The 16,902-nt window shown below is 26.6% G+C and overlaps 1 protein-coding gene across 1 annotated transcript in view; it reads right to left on the bottom strand.

Annotated features, from left to right (window-relative positions):
• Positions 1–8,270: 8,270 nt before the first annotated feature.
• LOC113548518 (locomotion-related protein Hikaru genki) overlaps positions 8,271–16,902 on the bottom strand; it is a 116,111-nt gene continuing 107,479 nt past the window's right edge. Inside the window, exons 9-10 of the mRNA XM_026949448.1 lie at positions 11,770–11,949; positions 8,271–9,053 (exon numbers count right to left, since the gene is read on the bottom strand). Of these exons, the coding sequence (XP_026805249.1) occupies positions 8,845–9,053; positions 11,770–11,949 (389 nt within the window). The 3' untranslated portion in view covers positions 8,271–8,844. The remainder of the gene's footprint in view (positions 9,054–11,769; positions 11,950–16,902) is intronic.

Genomic DNA, 16,902 nt, shown 5'->3' with positions numbered 1-16,902 from the left:
CTGTACTATATATATATATATATATTATACAATATATGTATATATATATATATATATACTGTACCTGTCGGAAATCCCATCGGAAAATATCGTAAGACCTCACAGGCCACTGTGTTTATCATCAGTTCGGACTTTGGAATAACAAAAAAAAAAAAAAAATGATAAAAACGAATTGCCGGAACGTCGCCACGAAATTTGCACTTTATTAGAAAACAAAAAGCACACCGTATTAAACCACCAGGTCGACCGGATTTTATATACCGGATATTCATGTGTATACATTACGACGTGATAGATATAGGTTAGGTACCTATAGTCAGTGTATATTGCGTCGTCGCAGTCGTATTGTAAAGGTAGTCCGTTCACGACGACAATGGATTCCGCGCACGTTTCTCCAATCCACATTCACGCATTCGATAATGCGTTCGTTTAAATGTTACCTACCCGACCTATTTGACAAACAAAAAAAAAAAAAAAACAATGCTATTATTATGACTCGAATTTATATGCAAATATATATATTTTATTAGTTACAATTCATAAACTTTTACGAGTATGTATTAATACGTACGTATCATATAATAACCAACTTTATTAAATTTCGATTTTAATTTTTAGCGTGTAATAATATTTATATATTATTTTAAATAACAATATTACAAGAGCTTTTATTTTAGATAGAGGTATTTAACTAATTTTTCGTTTAATATATATCAACGTTTGCCAAACTTTTACTTTGATGGACCCCTTAGAGATAGGAATAATTAGTTACAAACACATAATATAAATGTTTTTTTTTATTTTTTTAATGAATAAGCAGGTGGGCAGATACAAACAAATTTTGAATCGAAGCTTTGATTAGTGACTGTTTTATCTCCCAAATTCGTTTCTAATAATAACGGTTATTATAATATACGACCAACGTATTATAGTAACTATTTTTATTATTAGTTAATTGTTATATTATTCGATAACGTGTAGTACTCTATAAAATATACATAATATAAATTAAATACACTTACCAAACAAAGATTATACTGCATAATTTATCATTTTTAATGTCCCGGACTATAATTTAATTATAATATTATTTTTATCATAATTATTTTTGTGTTTGATATTATGAGCTGTTGTTAAACTACCTTTTGTGTTTTCTTACCTATATTATTTCCTACCTCCGTGAACACAAAATCATTACACCGTGTGCGATAATAATGTATTTACGGTGAATGAGCGTTCATATATTATTATGTAAATTATGTGAACGAGCGTCATATACCTCTACTCGTATGATACATCTACCGCATGCATCGAAAATAATAATCAGCGTCTGCTATACCAATATTATATAGGTAGCAAATATTGTTCGGTATGTATTTTGTTGAATATGTGAGTCAAAATCGCAGGGGAGCAAAACATTTCCCGAAACAATAACGGTTTTCGGGGACGAAAGCATTAAACAAAATTATATTTTTGTAATCAAACCGGCCGTGTGGTGAAACGAAAGCAGCCGTACAATATAGGTACTGTCCTGTTGCTTTTCTACACACGACAAAACGTCGTCGTAGGTACTATAATATATTGTCGTATATATATCCACGTATACGTATTATTATCATCACATGGGTCTTTGTGTTCAGGTCACGGCAATAATGATAATGGTATTATTATAGTCGTTGTATATAGTAGACATTTAGACAATGGTCGTATAAAATAATAGATACAGTAGTCGTGGTCTGGGAAAAAACAAATTTATCGTCTAAAAATGCGAACTCTAGCAGCCCCATATACCGAAACAACATATTGTAGGCCTACGAATATACTATATAAGTTATTATATACTTGACTGTAATGGTTAGGTACTGGCGTACTGCAAGTCAGCCGCCCTCGTTGTCATCATCATTGTTGTGTAGTGCTTATTATGTAATTCGGTCGGGTTTTAAAAGTCAGATAAGGTGCAATCACGTAATGCGTATACGAAAGAGGACAGAAACGATTTCGGTTAACAGTGTTTAAACTCTGTGTGTGCGTGCGTTTAACGAGTAATTCTTAATGTGGTTGACACCACACGCAACGGATTTATATCCCCAAAAATATTTATTATCTGTATACGAGAATAAACCCTACTCTACCTGTATTTAGGTCATATATTTATCGACCTTTATGCCGTTCTCTAATAATTTGCACTCGATGGTTTGATTTATGGGACGAGTCAATAACGATAATTAAAATATTCATATGTATACAACAGGGTGTTTCATATTGCCAATCGTACTTGAAAGAGAGGGGTGGGCATTTCATTTAAATTTACAATCTTTAAAAAAAAAAAAAAAAAAATATTAAAATTAGTTTCAAAAATTATATTGTTTTATAGCATTAAAATGATACGTTTAGAGCATTAACAAAGAAATTTCATATATTACAACTAAAGTAGGGGTGTACTTACTATGTAATTAGTAAATAACTGTCATGGCCGAACATAATATGAAAATGGGGCAAATATGGAACAACAAAACGAAAGGCTATAGTAATATTTCCAGAAAAGCTTTTTATTTGTTTCATAAAAACTAAACAGTTTATAAATTTAATTTTTTTTCAGGGGATAAGTTATCATCCATACCATTTTCTATATGCTTTTTTGTATAATTCAAAGGCTTCACTATTTTTTACGTTTCTACTAGTAGTTAGAAAATGTATTCTTCTAAAGTTCATTAATACTAAATCAATTAATATATGAACAGCAAAAAGGAGGTATTGTCAAGACACTTGTAAATACAAGTTTATGTTATTCCTCGCAATTGTGCTGGGCTTCGTCAATTCTAAGAACGGTACTGCAGGCAACAAATGACACTATTATGATAAAAAAATACTCGACGGAGTAGCACGAAATCAAAATTTTCAAATTAAAGTAATTACTTTTCACTGTAGCTGCTATCATAGTTTTGTTATTATTTGTTTCAGTTGTCTGCTTAATGCGGATATCTATAAAAGTTTGCTGATACGTCATGTTCATGACTGCTGCTACCTGTCGCTATCTACATCTACTTGTCGATACCTACCAGCATTTGATACTGTTTATTTTTAATTTGAATTATAATTGTGTTAACATGATAGTACCGTAAACTTTAATATATTAGATACTGATGAAGATGAAAATGTAATTTAATTAAAACGAATTGTCTACTGTATGTATGGTTCTGAATTCTTATTTAAGAAACGATATCTGCTTTATATGCTTACAATATTACAATATATACATTTTAATATAACTCCTTAATATGTTTGATTGATATCGAAGTTTATATGTTAAAATAGCAAAAAAAATTATTTTGTGATTAATAATCATTATTCTGTTAAGTTTAACAGATTAATATTAAATTATACATTTATTTCTAATTGAATATAACTAAATAGTTATTTTTTTTTATAACTTATAAGTTTATCTAACCTAATTTGAAATATTTTTTATATTTTTTATGAATATTTTAACGTCATAATTTGGAAATGCAAACAAATGATTAAAAATCTTTCGATTTTATACTATGTTAAGTACTATAAATACCAAGTATAGCTAGTATGTAGTAAAAGTTTATATTATATTACATTTTCAGAAATATTATGTCTATTATAAGATATCAGGATTAAAATGAAATGTAAAATTGTTTAAACATATAATTAAGCTAAGTTTAGCTACTATAATAGTATAATTCATATTGACTATATACTGGCAAAGAATTTAAATTGTATGACTATAATAATATTATTGTATAACATTATGTTATAGGTTCTTATAGTTTATATTATTATCCTTATTATAACTTATAAGTTATAAATGAAGTTACTAAAATAAGTTACGAATTCAATTTCAACCTTCTAGTAGTATAATTTATTATTAATTAGAAAAAAAATTCAAAATTCAAAATAAATTGAACATATTAATGTTTAACTAAATGCAATATTTTGATATTATAAATAATATCCACAATTTAATTAATTCTGATATATATGTCATGAAAAATATTTATTTATACTAGTACTAAAAATATATATTTACAATCTGTGTCATTTGTATATAATAAGCAAATGTGATTAATAGCAGAGACTAACATAACTTAAATGACATGATTTACATGAGGAGGAAGACTATCCATTGACAGAACTCTTATTTGTACCTAACCTATATAATATTGATTATGAAATATAGATACTTTAATTATTTAATATAATACATTATTAAATTTCTATGAAAGTGATTCAACATTAAAATTTTTTAAAAACTATTCACATTGTCAGTTACCTAACAGCACGCTTACAATAATAAACTAAGGATAACTTTAAAATGCAATTAATTAAAATATAAAATTATGTAATTCACATATACGTACTTTTTTTATATTAATTAACTTAGTACAATTATTATTTAGTTGTATTTGATTCTATCATTAATGGACGAAAAAAATATATTGTAAACTAAAATTTAACATAAAGTATAATTCGTGACGAAACTTAAAACTTAACGCAACGAATGAACAAAATTCTCTGAGAATTCCAAGATATGTCGTATTGTAATCGTTAAAGCTTAGGATGAACTTAAATTGTTATGAAAACCCATTACGAAGTAAGTGAAAACTATTTTTTAATGACCCTACAAGTTCAAAATATAAATCCACATGGCGTTTTAATTTATAATATTTCACTTTTGTTAGTTAAATATTAATTAAAATTGCCGTAGTTTAATAAATCTATCAGGCTATCTATATTCTATATACTATATATTTGATATTGTATATTATGTATAATTTATTTGTTATATAATATATATACAACGGTTAAATGTTGGGCTTATATTAGTTTTTAATATAATAAGTTGGAGCGATATGGATTGTTTTTAAATTTATTCAAGTCGTATATTTAAATTGTATTTGTATTATAAGAATAATATTTAACAACACCAATATACGTAAAAACGTATGAACAAGAAAAGAGGAATAAATATTGCATAAATAAGAATACAAATAGACGTAAATATTGTTATTATTATTTGAAAATTTCAAATAGGTACATACAATATACATTATAAATCCATAATCATAATATTTATAATAATAAATAATATTTATAATATTAAATCATCATATATTTTATAATGAATACATCTAAAATAGTAAATAATAATTAATATACAAAAATATGGTGGTCATTTATTTTCGTATTGTTATTCACACTGTTTTAGTTAATTAGTATTAAATATTTCAAATATACAAAAAAAGTAATTTTTTTATAAGTACCTATTCCGTTCACATAAGTCCCTATCAAACCTAAACAAATTAAACAGGTTTTATAATTTTAATACACTTGTATATTTTTACTATTATTTTTATCATAACTTAGTTAATATTAGATGAAATGTTGTATTTTACTTGTCAATTTATACTTTATATAGTAAATATTAATGTCTAAAACCTCTGAAGTTCTGTAATGTACTCACAATTTTATTATTGGCTATGGTAAGTTTGGGTAGCCATGATATGGTTATTTTCAGGAGTAAATATTTAGGAGTACAACAATTGATGTTGAATCTTTATTAAGGTTTGCACAATGGAGCCGCACATTGAAAGGTTAAAATTACGGTTACTCGTGGTTACAAATTTCAGAAACAGCAAATTCAATTTCCTGGCAATATTTTTCTTTACACCTGCTACTGAACTTGGATTTTAAACATTGATAGGATGCCAAATTTCTGAAACGAAGGAATACAATGTATGAGAAAAAGGCCGTTAGCTATATAATTGGCTTGCTTCCGGATGAAAAATGTTTAATATGGCACTAACACAAAATACGTTAAGAAATGCTGGAAAATTGTTGTAAAATAAATATAAATAAGCACGAACATCTATAAAAATGGAAATATCAAAATTATATTAATATCAAGTATTAAATTTATCAACCATGAATTTTAAAGAATTGTTGTAAAATGATCTAATTTTAATGATCAATAGAAAAAAAGTTATGTATTTTTAATTACGAAACAAAATAATTATGAATACAAAATAGATCAAAAAACCACTCAACTTGGACCATATAATACATAATTAATTTAACCATTTATAGGTTCTATATTTTATTTTTTAAACAGAGTTAATAATATTATGATATTATACTATTACAACCAAATATTACATAAAAAAATCTTTAAATCATTAACAAAATAAAAAAAAAAGACTTTAAATTCCTATTTATTTTTTATATCAATTATATTATTATATTGTAATATGATCATAATATTATATATTCTTCACCGTTTATACCATGTATATTGTGTATTTTTTTTTTTTTTTATGATAATTAAAATCTAATATTATACATTTTAGTATGTATAATAGTACCTACTTAATATTAATCAAAACTATAATAAGTTTATGACATTTAATTGTTGATTACATTGAAAACGTTTGACAGATATTATATTTTAGTGTATGTTATTGGATAATTGCCGCAAGGTAAATAATGTCGCAAGTTGTAAAGTCTCAAATAAATAAAAATGTAATCGATGTTTGAAAATGTTTTTAGTTTGCGGTTATTACTGGGCAGAGATGTAAGTATTTCCACTAGCGAAAACCATTGCAGCCAAAAGCAACATCGACTAGTAGATATTTTCTATCGAAAAACAGCCACGGGATTGTATCCCGGTTTTTCGAACGGAAAGACAAAAACGTTTTATATTTTTCCATTTTCATTTGACGTCAATTACATAAGTTCAAATATAATAAAAATAAAGAGAGAAAGAGCGAGAGAGAGAGAAAATAAAACTAGGCAAAGCAGGTAGTCAGAGAGCACGCAGAATCGGAATTATCGCCCTTGGCCGTAAATATATAGTTACTCGGAAATCCGGTGCAATTGTCGGGATCAAACCTGAGCCATTGCAGTACAGGGGAATCCGACAGATATATTATTATATATATATATAATACAATATATACCGTTGACACGAGCTTTCCGTGACAACGTTGCGTAGAAGTGTCCAATAATGTTTACGCTGTGATTTTAGATGGCTTTGAAAAACAATTTTTAACAATACTAACGCGATGACCCACTTGACTGAAGCTGGTACACGTCATAATAATATCCTATTGTCACAGGTATTTGCAATTATTTTTAATATTTATAACAGCACGTAATAATGTATGTTTTTAGTATGTACAGTTTAACAGCAATTGGTAACAATTTATCATAAATTATTATATTAAACAAGTTGAAGGTGGAAAAGCGTGGTTAATAATATAATGAGACCTTAATATTACTATTGTTTCAATCGCGGATGATTGAACAAGGGTTAGGTTAGGTTAGGTTAGGTAATAACTATAAAAACTATTACTAGTACGTGCAGAGTGCATATTATTATGTTTTACATAAAATATTGCGCAATGGCAATGCGTTGGACATCCGTGGTCGACAGGAGTAAAAGGCGTCAACTACAACGTGATAACCTACGTTTAGAAATAGGCGCAAATAGCATTTCAAATTTGGAAGACAGGGTTTGAGATGAGGTCAAATTAATATGATCGGATCATACGAATAACAAAGAATTAAAATAGTTTCCATCGCTCTCCATTTCTAACATAACTAAATTTTTAAATGGCTTGTTTTTTTTTTTTTTTTAAAAAATTAAATAATATTTAGTTATCGACTCAAATAATGTGAACGATTTGTTTACATAGATACGATACGCATAATAGTGAAAAAATGTCATCATTTTTATGACATAGGTATAACAATAATCATCATAATTCTGGCCATTGGTGTGCGGGATATTACATTGTACATAAGATATATTCATTACTTCAGTTAACACTAACTTTATTGAATATACGAGTATTATTGTAAATAATTTTAGGTTACTATAAAAAAAATAAAAACATTTTTAAAAAATATTGTATATGTATTTTTATTATTTTACTTAAGTTTTTTTAATTTTATTCTCCGAAGCAGAATAACATCCGGAGTATTTTTTGGATCTATAAAATCAAATATCGGAGTAGTAGTTCAAAGTTAAGACACATGGAGTAGTTAACTGATATTTTGCGGGGTACTTCACTGTACTATTCCAGTTCCCTTATCAATACTTAAAACATCATCAATTAATCGTCTATAATTTGATTATTATGTATCGAAATATACTACAAAAAATATTCTGTTTAAGGATAAGAAATTAATAATGCATGTTATTATTAAAAATAAAGGTAAACAATTTAAAAAAAATAGCTATAAAGATAAAAATAAGTACGATTTTTTAAATTTTAATTGATTGCTTAAATTATATAAAACAAATGTTTTCAAAAAAGTAAATAGTTTTTGAAATAATGTGTGTCTTACATTAATAAATAAATCACCTGATGGTAGGTATGTCACGGTATACACGTAATATTTCGTTGAAGGTCGCTGACACTCGCCGAATAAATATATAATATATTATAATGTAAAATCGCACAATATTATATTATTAAATTTCTTACCTATGCGTATCGATCCGTAAAAACTCGTGCATATTTGTATTTATTTACAACACATTCTCGACGAGGGTGCGTTAAACTCGAGCCTCTCAAGCTCCCACCCCCTCACATATTTGCGCCTACGCCTATGGGAATACAATATTATTATATTATAACCGTAAGGAGCGTACGATAATATTATTGTTATTAGACACGACACGATGACTATAAATTAAATTATAAATTAGTGTAAATAAACGTCGGACGGCGAACGGTTCGCAGTAAAGCGAGCACCATCCGCGAAACCGCGTGTTCGCCCACCCGGACACGTCTCGATCGGATCGCTGTCATCCGATCACACGTTCGTGTACTGTATGCATTCGGGCAGGGTATGCGACCACGTGCCGTTGCCGAGGCACACGGGCGGACTGGCCTCGAGTGGCAGCGGCAGAACGTACCCGGCCAGGCATGTGATTTTCAACTTGTCGCCGGGCACGTACCAGAACTTCAGCGGTATGATGCGGCCGTTGGGCGGCTCGCCCGGATACTCGCATCTGGCTTTGCCTACAGAAATAATAATAATAATTATAATAATATCATATATTATATAAACAAAATAGTGTTTCGTTACGCCGGTGCGGGCTGATATTATGCACAATTATACTTGAATTAACATTATATTATATTATTAGTATAATCCATCGAATAGGACAGTATCGCATAATACGTCGGGTATAGGATTATTGCTCACGAGGCGAAACTTGTCTGATGTTCAAACCAAAAGCTCATTTTTAGATTTATCGAATACCTGGCAGTACACATGTTTTTTTTTCATATAAAAAAAATGTCCACTATATGAAAAAAAAAAAAAAGCAATAATAAGAACACAATGTTTAATCGGATACACGATCTGATTGCATTGTTCACTGTTATAAATGATAGATAAATGTGAAATGTATACACATAGTTTTTTGAAATTATATATGAGACAGCCGATTGATTAAAAAAAAGCCTAACTTATGCACTTGTGGAGTCTTGGTTTCGTTTTAGTAATAAACTGTTGTCGGATAAATGTATTTTTATGTTTAAAATATGTATATCACGAAGTTTCAGTCAAAATAACGTACGTAATTATATGCAACAGCTAAGCAAGCACGTATTTAGGGAGGTCCGCGAGGTCTGGATTCCCACTTCTCTTACCAAAATTTTTAAAAATAAAAAATTAATGGTTTTGTATATCAATTATGTAAGAAAATAAAAATAAAAATTGTATTCAAAATTATCTAGAGCCCCTAAATATTAAATTCTGGCTATGTACTTGGCAACAACGATCGATCAGACTGGTTAATAAATACTACGTGATTTTGTGAACAAGTGAATCTACGTCTAAATATTCCAGTCGTAATATTCCCAAAAAAAAATTTAAAACTTAGGTAACTGCAAGAACATTATTTGTGCTCATATGTTGATTTTTTATGATAGTTCAATTTTTTTAATGAATTATGAGCATTATTAGTTTGCGCTATTTTATATACCCGAAACTTGCTAAAAAAATTATACAATCATAAAAAACTAACATACAAACACAAATAATGTTTTTACCATTAAGTTTCATAATAGGTCGAGTCACTCTAATTTTTAAACTAACGAAGCTAAACGTGAACGGCTGAGCGTAAATTTGCTAAGACGGAGACAGTAAATGCGGGTGTAGCATCCTCTTAAAGTTTTGAATTAATAATTATGCGGGATATTTTGTTGGGGATAATTTTACCAGAATATTTTGACATGTCATCCAACAATATATTATGTATTAGATGAATATTTTCCAGACAATGTGGCAACATGTAATTATATAATAGATGCGCTTTGTTTTTGTTAAAAATTAGGTCAATTCACTTTATTATTAATATATAGAAATGGAAATATAAGTACGACAAAGTTTTATTTGAAATATGGAATCTATCAACTTGTATTTAACTAATCACTCCGCTCAGAATTGTTTTTATCGTATGCAATGATATAGTAACATATTCAATGGCGAAGTACACTAGAAAACTACTTTACGGCCAAGCGAATCGTCGATTTTATCAAATTAGAACCACTTTTTTCATGACGAATTAATAGAAGAATACGACACTCGCATGGATAATAATTTTAGTTTTACAATATTACGCAGCAAAGTAAACTTTAGCTTTAATATTATAATAAATTAATGCATTATCATACTTAAAGTTATTAACATAATTTGTGTTTATACGTTGGTTTTCATGATGTGTTGATTTTTAAGTGACTTATAGGTATTAGTGTTTTAAAATTTTAATTTTGTGTATACTTATAAATTGATTAAAAGTCAAAACATAAAAAAAAAAAAAAACAAATAAGTATTTGTATGGCCACGGAGAAATTATTAATAGATATTAAAAACTTGAGTTTTTAAAAATAAAGTCGTTATGTAGGTATACTTAAAATTTCTAAAAAAAAATAGAATTTCATTAAATACGTTATTAAAGGATAAGAAATGGAATGTGAGCGATGAGCCAATGAGCATTCTTGGAGAATTAATCTGTGTATAACTAATAATTGGAATAAACCGTATGTATGAGATATCTATAATATATAATGCTATACAGAAATAAATTAGGCTTGTTGTTGAGCTTTAGTACGTCTATGCAATAACTAAGTTCGTTGTAATCGTATTATACTGTTTAATATTATTGAATTTTACCTAATGTGGTTTATTAAAAAATTCTATTGATATGAAGGTATGTGCTCTAGTTCCAGGCTTATACTTTCATTAAATAGTACAATATTAGATATTGTAAGACCTAAATAGTTATGTGATGTGTATTTTTATGTGATGAAACTAGATCTGGTTTGTAGTAAGAATATTATAAAAAAATAACAGCTAAATCACACTTTTGTTTTTATTTATAATATCTATTTATTATTATTATTTTTTTATTAAATCATAATAATAATATACCTATTATATTAATATAATATGTATTTTAAAGTGGCCCATTCAACAATCAGCGGTATTTACTTAAAATGGTTTATGTAAATAAACTTTATCTAAAATAATAACAGTTTTATAATATTATGGTGAATATTTTATCCTGTCACATAATTTTTATGTGCGAAATATTGTTTCATGTGGTTGAATAAATAGGTATTAAGCAACGGATTTGAACTTCAAACATGTCACGAATAGATTCTTTAGCATTAAAGAAAATGTAAACAGTAAACTTTTATCTGCATCTAAAAGCTTATGCATGCTCACAGTATGGCGTGGAGTGTGACCAAGTGCCATTTTCTGTGCACACCATGCTGGGTTTTCCGATCAGCTGATGCTTTTCACCACAAGAAAACTGCACCATGGAACCGACTACGTGACGCCCTGGAGCCGAATCTTCGATCAGGAGACCGTTGAGTGGCACGACCGGAGTAGGACACAGGATTTCTGAAATAAAAAACACGATAGTCGTCAACGTAATATTATTATTATAAATAAAATTGTTTACTAAACTAATTCGATTTAACATTTTTTATAATATTGTAGTAATGTAGTGTCTGTGCAGGATTATACGACATTGTTTAATATCATATACTATCGTTGTTTTAAACCATAAACAACAAACACGGCAGAACAAAATATGTGATGATAAGTGACATTCCGATGAATTAATGCAAACTACGTGTTGCCAGCAGCAGCATTGCAGCGGTCGCATTACTACACGTCGTCTAATTTGTCGACCGCAGTGTTGTACCGGCATCGCGCATCGGTGTCATTCTGCGGCAACGATGGACCAAAATATTGTACTGCACCAGACGATGCGTCAAATATCGACCCTGGCGATAAAGCAATTTTGGAATACTCCGCGGGGCTGGTCGTTGAAAGGAAGCACGACGAAATCGACCAAAGTGGAAAACGTTGGCGGAAAAAATGCAGAATTTGACCAACATAATATGAATTACATTAGTAAAATGATGTGCCTCTTTCGTTGTTTTATTTACACAGATCGATAAATGTTGTATATTTTTATGTTTGACATTTTAAAGTCAGTTTGTTGTATATGTGTTATCGTAACGTTGAAACAAAAACTGTATGGTACAAATGTAAAAAAAAAGTGAACAACTGTCGTAATTCTTGCACTGATGTATTATAATAGGATCCTAATAATTACACGTATTGCTCTATACTTTCGGTAAAAGTAGTATATTATCTCTTTCATTAATATTTATTATTTATAATTGGATTTATACTTATTTTAATTTTTAAAGATAAGTTTGAATCAAAGACAGGAATCTAAATGATTTTTTAAATAGGTTTTAGCTTCGGCTTTTACAAATTAATAATCGAATATATCATTACGATTCATATTTTAATTCTAGTGCAATAATTTTTTTACAATCTTTTTATTCATCACCATCGACTCAAATCAGTTACCTAAAAACTATTTGTTAAGTTATATCAATATTATCATTTGTTAAGACATTTAGAGTATAAAGGCTTAAAAAACATCCAAATTCATTATTACTAAAGTTAAGCTTTAATCTTGTGTGACTTCACATACATTTCTGTTTTCTTATAACAATAGGTATTTCTTTAATAGTTTTTAAGCTTATGCGTTTTCATGAGATAACTACAACAAAATACTATTAAATCAATCGCGAAGAAAATAAAATATAAAATTCTACTGTTGTTTTACAAGCCATGAACTTTATAAGTCTATTTAAATTTAAATTTTAAGTATTAAACTTTAGTTAAAACTTCTTTTTATCCAATATGATGATATCCTAATAATTAAGATAATCATTACAGAGATGCATTTTTCCATTCTTTGTCTATTTTAATCACGCTGTTGAATATCGTATTGTATGCAATGACTTTTGTTTTATACAAATCTATAGTATGTCTGTAGTCTGTTTATTCCATTAAAAAAAAAAAAAAATTATAATAAATTATTCAGGATTGTATTTAAAAATACTGCTGAATCGGAAATAAAAGATTTCTTTTATTTTTTTATGTATAGTATTTCTATCGTATTTGTAATTGATCTCATTTATTTGTATTTATACATGTTAATCATATGGATCATGCAATTATTTATGATTGTTTTTATGATAAGTAATTCTGTCTATTTATTAGTAAGCTTTTAATATAATAGTCTTTATTATAATACGAGTGCGTTAACAACTGTAGTTATACAGAGTTGAGTATCATACACAATTATTTAATATTGTCACGTGGCGGATAATTATTTAAATTAATCAATTGCTATGTGTACATTAATGTTACACTAATTAATTAAATATTTTAATATTTTATTTTCACGAGAAATATTTCATTATTAACTGATCGTAATGAAACAGTTTTAATTTATTTAGAAAGAATTATATAATTAAATGTTGTGTTGTAGTGATTGTTAGATATATTCAATATAGATAAATATAGTGGTAGTTTTTTCAATGATTATTCAAACATACTTTTAGTGGTAGTACAGTAATGTTAGTTTATTTATTTTTCAACAGTATTGGGTTTGAGTAGTTTGAAGCAAAGTTCGATTGGCATGTTCAGCCTTTATATTATACGAATAAAATGTAAGCACTTTATAACATAAAATCACTACTCTGACCCTATTCTGTACAATGCACATACATATAATATGCAGTTAATCATTAAAAAAAAAAAATTAACAATATATTCAAAATATAAAGGGAAAATATTTTATTATCTGAGTATAAATTATATATATATATATATATATGATATCGCACATGCCACTTTCATAAAGCATAACAACAAGTAAAAAAAAAAAAATGATTGTCATAATGTATTCCTACATTTTAGAGAATTTCTAAATTTGCCATATAAGTTCTATGTCATTTTTTTTTAATAAAAAGTAATTAAAAAAAAAAAGTTTTTACATATTGTTATACGTCTTACGTACTTATATTCAGAATTCAGTAAATAACTATTAGTTTTATTTTAATTATATTGCTGAAATAAAATTACTCATGATTTACATTATTATTATTAAATTACATATATTTAGTTTTAAAACGTTAGTCTAGTCAGTTGTCTCAAAAAAAGAATATATTCGTATTGGCTATGATTTATGCGTTTACTGACTACCTGAGTGAATAATCACCCGGTTTTTCAGATTTTGAATAACCCTACAAAATCGCATATTTTAAATTCGTATCATAATAACGAAAGATATCTTATTGCCGAGCGATTCCAAATTCTATGACAGATAAGCATAGACATTTAAAGAGATGGACTGCACTTAGTAAGAGAAATATCTCTTGTCATCATTGTTAAAGAGAGAAAGATAAATATTAAAAGATATTATGGTTTAAAAGACACTAACTTTATATATTCATTCAAAAATATTCGATTATATATGGTTTATCAAATATTTAGTGATATGAAAAAGTGTATTGTATTAAACCTAGAAAAATGTGTTCATGTAATATAATATAATTTTTTTTTAATCAAATTTTACTCTTAAATTCGATAAAAAAAAAATGTATGAATAGAAAAAAATTAAATATTATTAATGTAAATTCTAACAAATAGAAAATAAACAAAGAAATAAGAAATTTGACTTTTAAAGTATGTGAAAAACGAATGTAAATTTGTTAGTACTTGGAATGCATTTTTCTATAAAACTCAAAAAAATGCACTTGAAATCTAGGATTTTATTATAATATTTTTACTTAAAAGTGGCAAATTAAATTTTAGTTAATATAGATAAGCTTGGTAGTTTATTAATAATAATAAAGTATAAATTATAATTTTAAATATTTTTCTTCTACAGTTTTACATAGTAAAGCACCACAATTGCCGATACATTACGCCGTGTTATAGAATACGTTAATAACAAGAAACTATGTATAATAATAATTGGGAAAATTCCCAACCAGACCTCGAAAAAAAAGTAGTTGTAAAATGTAATAATATAGAAATCTTTAGATAATTTTTGAACGTTTAGCTTAAATATATTTTTATGTGCATAAAATATATTAATCATTATCCATGAGTAATAAAAACTATCAGAATTTATATTAAATATTGATAAGTTAGTACATCGAGTTAATGTTTTTGAGTAATTTGTATTTTTTAGTTATATCAATGTAGTATTCATATCAAATTAGCTTTAAAATATAATTTATTTTTTTAAATTATTATTTAGTTTTCGTTACTAAACGATTATAATTAAAGCCAATAAAAAAAAAAATATTTATTTATTATAAGCAACCTTCTTCTTCGTTCTTATTAAAATTTCAATTATTTACGATGTTTTAGAACATATATAATATTAAAATTATATTTCCTCGTCTGTAATTCAATATTATCAATAAAAAAAATATGCAAATATTGATACTAGTTATTTATGATGTTCTAAAATCAATAATTTATTTTTCTTAAATACACTGTATTATGAATTTTCAAAGGTTAATCAATTATTTTATGATTTTAATTAATATTATTATTATTATTATTTATTATAAGCTATTGTCTTAAACAATTAGGTGCGAATAATATATGTACAGTTATCAACATAATTATCATTTCAAAATCATTTACACTGGAATACATAAAATAAAATTTATTTTATCAACTCTGTTAAAAAAAATAAACCACCATATCATATTATTATTAAAAGTAAAATATATTGATGCAATAGGTTTTATCATTAAATGACATTGAATAAGTAAATTTACCTTGTTTATTCCTAATGTACTGATAGAAATATAAAGACGACAAAAATCTTTTTTTTACCTATTTTAATATGTTTTATGAACATAAAAATATATTTAAGTTAAACGTTTAAAAATTATCTAAGGATTTCTATATTATTATATTTAACAACCACTTTTTTTTCGTGGTCTGTAGCTCAGTGTAGATTTTCAAAGTAGTTTTTATAATATTAATATTAATATGTAATTTTAATATTATATGTGTTATAAAACATCGTAAATATTTGAAATTTTTAATAAGAAAGAATAAGAAGGTTGCATAAAATGAATAAATATTTTGTTTTTTATTGATTTTAATTATAATCGTTTAGTAAAGAAAACTAAATAATAATTAAAAAAAATAAATTGTATTTTAAGGCTAATTTGATATGAATACTACCTTGATATTACTTTATTAAAAAAATACAAATTACCCAAAAACATTAATTTGATGTACTAATTTATCAATATTCAATATAAATTCTGATTGTTTTTGTAACTGATGGATAATTATTAATATTATATACCTATAACAATATCTTTAAATTTATGTCAAGAAAATCCAATTAACTTTTCCACGTATAATATACTATATTGCATTAGTTGATATCGATTTTATAAAAGCTGTTAATTGGTTATTTTTCAATAATTGCTATGCAATTAGAAA

Source organism: Rhopalosiphum maidis, chromosome 4 (genome assembly GCF_003676215.2).
Source record: "Rhopalosiphum maidis isolate BTI-1 chromosome 4, ASM367621v3, whole genome shotgun sequence".
In the NCBI taxonomy this organism is placed as follows: Eukaryota; Metazoa; Arthropoda; class Insecta; order Hemiptera; family Aphididae; genus Rhopalosiphum; species Rhopalosiphum maidis.
This window is presented reverse-complemented; position numbering and strand designations above follow the sequence as displayed.